Source organism: Chiloscyllium plagiosum, chromosome 28 (genome assembly GCF_004010195.1).
Source record: "Chiloscyllium plagiosum isolate BGI_BamShark_2017 chromosome 28, ASM401019v2, whole genome shotgun sequence".
Lineage (NCBI taxonomy): Eukaryota > Metazoa > Chordata > Chondrichthyes > Orectolobiformes > Hemiscylliidae > Chiloscyllium > Chiloscyllium plagiosum.
The window spans coordinates 200,498-207,932 of NC_057737.1; the positions used below are offsets into that span (position 1 = coordinate 200,498).

At 43.9% G+C, this 7,435-nt stretch overlaps 1 protein-coding gene across 1 annotated transcript in view; it reads right to left on the reverse strand.

Annotated features, from left to right (window-relative positions):
- The window catches only part of LOC122563846 (cytospin-B-like), a 37,159-nt gene extending 32,235 nt beyond the window's left edge, over positions 1–4,924 (reverse strand). Inside the window, exon 1 of the mRNA XM_043718037.1 lies at positions 4,910–4,924. Within this exon, the coding sequence (XP_043573972.1) occupies positions 4,910–4,924 (15 nt within the window). The remainder of the gene's footprint in view (positions 1–4,909) is intronic.
- Between the last annotated feature and the right edge of the window lie 2,511 nt (positions 4,925–7,435).

Genomic DNA, 7,435 nt, shown 5'->3' on the forward strand with positions numbered 1-7,435 from the left:
TTGGAGGTGGGGGGAATGTCGGCGGATGATTTGGTTTATGCGGAGGTTGGTAGGGTGGAAGGTGAGCACCAGGGGCGTTCTGTCCTTGTTGCGGTTGGAGGGGTGGGGTCTGAGGGCGGAGGTGCGGGATGTGGACGAGATGCTTTGGAGGGCATCTTTAACCACGTGGGAAGGGAAATTGCGGTCTCTAAAGAAGGAGGCCATCTGGTGTGTTCTGTGGTGGAACTGCTCCTCCTGGGAGCAGATACGGCGGAGGAATTGGGAATGTGGGATGCCATTTTTGCAGGAGGTAGGGTGGGAAGAGGTAGAAGAGATTGAGTGCTTAGCAACATGGTGTAAAGCCAACAATCACTCCATCAGTGCCAGCAAAATGAAGGAGCTGGTCATTGACTTCAGGAAGTGGGGCACATCCCTGTCTGCATCAATGAAGCTGAGGTGGAGATATAGTGGACAGGACAGATTGTTGGTGATCATCACTGCCATGAACTCGATGCTCTCAGGTATCTCCACCTCAGCTTCATTGATGCAGACAGGGGTGTGCCCTCCACCCCACTTCCTGAAGTCAATGACCAGCTCCTTCATTTTGCTGGCACTGATGGAGTGATTGTTGGCTTTACACCATGTTGCTAAGCACTCAATCTCTTATCTGTATTATGTCTCATCATCATTTGTGATCCAACCTACAATGGTGGTGTCATCAGCAAACCTGTAAGTGTAGTTGGGGTGGAATTTGGCCACACAGTCATGATTGTGTAAAGAGTACAGTCGAGGGCTGAGTACGCAGTCTTGTGGGGAACTGGTTTTAGAGGATTATTGCGGAGGAGGTGTCGCCTATTCTTACAGATTATGGTCTATGGATCAGGAAGGCAAGAATTCAGTTACAGTGGGGGGAGCCGAGACCTCAGTCTTGGAGTTTAGAGATGAGTTTGTTTGGAATTATGGCATTGAAGGCAGAGCTGTAGTCAATAAGTAGGAGCCTGACATAGGTATCCTTGTTATCCAGATGTTTTAGGGATGAGTATAGGGCCAGGAAGATGGCTTGTGTTGTGGACCTGTTGTGCTGTTAGGGGTATTGCGAAGGATCAAGGCAATTTGGTCTGCGGGTGTTGACGTGAGCCATGACTAACCTCTTGGAGCACCAGACTTGAAACATTTATTCGCTTTTCTCTCCACAGATGCTGCCAGACTTGCTGAGTCTCTCCAGTGATTTCTGCTTTTGCCCAAAACTCTGCCTGTTTTTCAATGTCCTGGTGTACCAGGCTATCTAGGAGAATTCAATGATTCCTTAGCCCCAGCCACCACACCACCAACCACCTATTCCCATTCCTTTACCATCTCCCGATGCAACCATCATGTCAGCCCATTCTCGTCCTGTGCCCATCCAGGTTTATGCCCGATCTGTTCAATTTCCTTATGATCCCTTTGGTGATTTTTACCTCAGCTGCTTCAGCCTTTCTATTTGACTAGGGTTAATGTAGAGATGATGTGATGTTGAATTTTCCAATCGTTGATGAAAGAGCTGAATATTTTCCTCCCGAATTGAGAGCAAATGTTGCCAATCACATCCTGAAGAGTTGTTCTCAGGTATTAGTTAATCTCACTGGTAGTTGTTGAAGTCAGCTGGTCTCCCTCCCAATGGTCAGAATAGTCTGATAATGATGAGATAAACAGTTCTTGTATGAGAGAAGAAGTCTATTTTCTAGGTTCTATGTATACATTAAGCTTCATCCATGGTATTTAATCACCAGTAGTTCCCTAGCTTGTTTAGTTTGATATTCATTACAACCTCTGCATTGGTCAAAATGGTCCTTGAATTCATTGCTCATGTTTGGCCAGTAGAGCACTTCTTTGCCTTCCTCAGACTAGACTCAATTCCTTAATGGCTTGCATAGATGCAATTCAGCTTCTGTTTTGGCATCCCGTCAGGAATAATGACTCATCTTGGGTTATCACTTCACCCCCATCTGCCTAATACTCTTTTAGATCATCAGACATATCCTTAATGCTTTCAGCCAACTTCCATCACAATTTCCTGCAGCAGTTAGAGAGTTGTATCTTGTGTAGTTTGCTTGACTTAAACAAGATTCTTGTCTTTCAGATGCAATGTCTCTGCTGGCTTGATGATTTCCTGAGCCTGTAGAGTTGTCGCCTCTCATTGAATCTGGAAATGTTTACACTACCTCAGCATAATAACTTTCATTTGGAGCTTTGTTCTTGATGGCATGTTGGCATGTACATCTGTTTTCCTTGCCATGTCCAGGTGATATCTCAGCGCACAAAGAAACATTCTTTGCAGATGATTGCAGCAGGTGGAGGGGGTTTGAGAAGCTGTTCTGAGTGTTGTTGTGGTCAAACTCCCCAGTTACTTTGCTTCTCCCACACAGATACTAGTTAAAATGAGTACAGACAAGGACAATAGTCAGGCACTCTTCCACAATCTGAGCATAATACTGTTCAGTTCGCATTAACCTGTCCTGGATACAAATACAGCTGGTTGTCCTTGCTGTATAAGAGCTGACAGAAGTCCTATCTTGCTGGCACATGACTGCAAGGTGACTTCGTCATTGATGCTGTTGTGCCCCAGCACTGGTATTGTCATTACTCGATGTTTGAATTACTGAACAAAGGCACAATTTGTCAAATCTATTCATCATGAACTCATTCAGAAAATTTGTAAGGGAAACACCAACATTTATACTGCATGGGAGGAGATTGTTGATTGGTTGACAGGTGGACTCTGTTTGGTGGAGGTTGTTATTGAGGATAGTGTGCTGGAAATCAAGCTCCATTTCCAGAGTTGTCACAAATGGGAAAATATTTAATCAAACATTCAAAGTCTTCAGTTGACCCAACCGATGATCTTAGTTGAAAAGAAAACATTCATCAAGTTTCTGTATTTAAGAAGAAAATAATGGATGTCTCCAAACAAGACAGAAACCCAGAGAAAGAGAGACTGCTTGATGCTTCTCTTTGCAGTCTCAGTGGTCCTTTGCTGCATTGCCTCCTCACAAGCCATGGTCACCTGTTCAGGAGCTAATCAGAACATTGTGGCTAAGCAGTTTTCCTTTTGTTCAGAACCCATTGTGTTCATAGTGTCTGCCTTAGCTGTCCTTGTTCCAGGAGGAAGCAATATCGTATTCAACTCACAGTATACTCCAGTAAACATGGTTTTAAAAGTTGTTTGCACAGTCTCCTTCTTTTATTTTTGGACTGTGGACTAAACAAAGGTAACGAAAAGTGGTCTTTATAACAGACATGAGTGATGAAGTTGACCAGTCAGTATCCTCTGCTGCAATTATTTCTTGTTCATCTGGTGAGCTCTCTCTGGCAGTCACTGTCTCTCTAGATTCTGATCATGATCTGTAATGGTTTCTTCCATTGTGTCTCCACATCGATGGACTTGCAGATTATCACAACAGTTTTCACTCCAGGAAGATCAATGACTGGCTCATGGTTTCCACAGCGATACTCTTCTGGAGCAGTGGAAATATCAACATGCGCAGAACCATCGGTATCTCCCAAATGCTGTCCAAAATGTAGTTAGAAAACTGCAGTTTTCATTGAACATCCGAACCCAAACCTTTGTCTTGGCAACTTGTGGTAAAACTTCTTCAACGGTGGCATGAATAGTGAGATCTATTTAAGGCTTTATTCAGATCCTTTGGATTTATACAAATCTCTACTTCTGAGTGATTTTTTAAAATGTTCACCACCTGAAACTCCAGATGTAGGGTATTTTCGGTTAATTTGATCTTTGAGTAGGAGAAAAGATTGGCCCAACATCAAGGGCCCAAGGGCCTATACTGTGCTATGTTTCTGTCTTTGCAACCCCACTGCATTGGGCTCTCAGCTTCAGCTGTTCCTTGCAGATGGAGCCCTGCTTTCCCCGTTTCTTTTGTGTGATGATCTCCACAGGATTTACATCCTGTTCTTTGCCCTTGCTTTTTCTGTGGCCTTTGCTGCAAATGTTTTTTCTCTTCTTCACAATCTAATGTTTTCATTCAGCCTTGGAAAGTCTCTCGACGTAATGCAAAGCCTCATATCCTCTCCTTGAATATCCTTTAGCTGATGATGACAACTTCCGAGCTTCTGTACATGTTGACACTGCTTGAGAATACATTTCACCTGTCTCAGCAGAGATACTTTCATGGAAGCACCTTAGCCAGCCCTATTTTTAATGAGATCATCTTTCGGTTGTGCAAACTCTCAGGCCTGGATATTCTAGGGTCTGAGTGATATGAGCTATGGCAGGATTTGTTGCAGAATCTGACAACAAGTCTATCGAGGTCAGTTGTGACATCTAGAGCATTTTGCTGCAACCTGGTCAGGATAGTACAGAGACAGGACATCCTCTTCCCCTAGGACCAGCAGTGGAGGTCATGACACCAGACCATACCCAGCCAGATCTGAGCTTGCCACCTGGTCAGTACAGGCTCAGTCATCTAGAGAAATGCCCAGCAACATAAGAAGGTCAATATTCTTCTCCTCTCCACCAGGGTAAATACCACCATCTTCTCTGATATCTTACACTCACTCTATCTCAGCAAAATTACTCCTGTCTCACTAAGGCTCATGCTCTATCACTGTAAGTATTGCCTACAACATCTTCCCCATTTGCTCTCATTGCCCACTCCCTTTCAGCAGTGACCCTGCATGCCCTCTGCACTGCCTTCTCAGCCACTCAGGACACCTCCCCACCAGGATCTAATGTTACAACTGTGCAACCCACTTTTATCTCTCTCATTCCAAGAGGAAAACAGCTCACATAGAGCAGAAAGATTCAAGATGGGTTTTGGGCAGCCTAACATTCAGCTTCTCCCTTATAAGAGCATCCAGACAATGATGGTCTCAATACTCACTGATTGTGTCTAAGCCCCTGGACTAATATTGGAAGCTACTCTTGACTTACCATGCCAAGGTCCATTGTCTGAAAACTAGCCCCGTTTACTGGATGGAGGCCTGTTAAAATCATGTCAAGCTTTCTGTTTAAGTATCTGCACTGACCTCAGGTGGCATAATCTGGTGTCATGACATCTGCTGAAAGTTCTAGGGGAAGAGGATGTCCTGTCCAGGAGGAACTCCTGTAAAGTGGGGCACTCATTTCCCCCGTCTGCCATGTCAGGTCAAATGTCAGAAAGCACGCAGTGCAGCTTCGAACTGAAGGAGCTTGCCCAGATGCACAATGGGTTTTTAAAGATAGCACAAGTGTAGGGAAGGCAAGCTTTTTGGCAGCTATCCAGTGAGTAGTGAGTTATTTTAGAACAGTGTGAGGCAAGCTGTAGATAAAATTGGATGTGAGGGACACCATAAGGACTACCATACATTTTCAGCTGTATTACTCTGACACCATGCTTTACGTGATGTGTGTTTAATGATTGCCATCTGAAGGCATTTAAACAGAGGTGGAGGTAGAGGTGCATGACTATGGCAAGCCTGCTCCTTTAACAAGGTTATGGTGTCCTTGGTTTTTTTTCAGAGAGGTCATAAAAGACACAGATTCCGGAAAGTCTAAATTTAAAGAGTTTTGGGGCCAATTTGATTATAGCTGACAGATACTGCCTCAGGCAACAGGCATTTAAGTTTAAAAAACACTTGTACAATGAAAGGGGGTGGCCAGTTCTCGCAGTTCAGCTTTTCTCTGGTTTGGTTTGGTCTGAAAGCAGTCAGGCAGTTGAAAAAGCTGCTGAACCCAAAGAATCATGTCCATGCTGATCCTCCTCTCACTCTGACATCTCTCCTGTAAGACCCTGTGTTTAATTTTACCTTCTGTACCCAGGGGTATTTGTGGGGATTATTCCAAGTATTGGAACAACTTCATTAAGTTAGGATGACCTGTTGGGTTTTCGGAGAGGTTACGTTATTCTGTATTCTGTTCTCATCTGTTTGTGTTTCATTCTGTAGTATTGTAAATAAATTCTATTTTATACAAAACTAAGTGGTTGAACCAACTGCATCCTTCCTGGAATATCCGCCTTACACCTGCTTAAAACAACCAGCAAAGTTAGAGTCTGGGCTACCTTCTTGAAATGTTTTGAGGGGGTCTGGCCTGGTCCATAACAGTCAGTACACTAACTGCAACTGCATTCCTCCTAACACAGTGGAAGCACCTGAGACTATGACTCTGGCTTTCGTGGTACCAAGGGAGATGCAAGATAGGGTCACTACTGTGAAAGGGAAGTGCAGCAGCCAAGCAGTGTAATAAGAAACACAGATGAAGGGTTTATCCAATGTAGAAATGTTGAGCAGTTTGTGCCTGTACTCAATGGAGTTTACAGAATGAGACGTGATCTTCTTGAGATGTAATCAACCCCGAGAGGTCTTAACAAGGTGGGTGCTGAAAGGATATTCCCCACATGTGGACAACTGGGGGACACCATTTAAACATGTGCGCCCTTCTTTTCAGGTGGAGATAAGGAAGTATTTGGAAATATCTTCTCCACAGAGCAGCGAAGGCTGAGTTTGATAGATATTTGATCGAATAGAAATTCCATGCTTGTGTGGGAGAGATTTGAGAGGCTTAATGATCTATGTCTATCCCTAGGAGGTGAGTGAGGGAACACAGCTTAAAAATAAGAGCTCTCCTGTTTAATAGAGTCATACAGCATGGAAACAGACCCTTCATTCCAACTAGTCCACACCAACCATGTTCACAAACTAAACTAGCCCCCCCTTGCTACATTTGGCCCATATCCCTCCAAACCTTTCCTAATCATACAACATTTAAAAGACATTTGGATAAGTGTAACAGTACATGTATCCACGACTTCCTCTGGCAGTCTATTTCAAACACGAACCACTCCGGGTGTAAAAAGGTTACCCCTCATGTCCTTTTTAAAAACAGTCTCCTCTTACCTTAAAAGTATACTCTCTAGTTTTGATTGCCCCCAGCCAAGGGAAAAGCCCCTTGGTATTCACCTTATGTATGCCCATCAGGATTTTATAAACCTCTATAAGGTCACCCCTCTACCTTCTACACTCCAGGGAAAAAGGTCCTTACCTATCCAGCCTACTTTATAACCCAAAACCTCCATTCCTGTCAACCTTCTGGCAAATGTTTTCTAAACCCTCTCCACTTTAATAATATCCTTCCAATAACAGGACGACCGGAACTGGACACAGTACTTCAGAACAAGCCTCATTGATATCCTGTACAGTCTCAACATGTCCCAGCTCCTGAACTCTAAGGTCTGAGCAACGAAGGCAAACAATGCTTAACGCCTTCTTAACCACCTTATCTACCTGTGACGCAAATTTCAAAGAATTATATACCTGAACCTTTAGGTCTCCCTGTTCTACACATTCCCCAGAGCCTTACCATGAACTGTGTAAGTCCTGCCCTGGTTTGTCTTACCAAAATATAACACCTCGCATTATCTAAATTAAACTCCATATGCCAGTCCTTGCTCGTTGGCCCAGCTGATCAAGATCTTGTTGT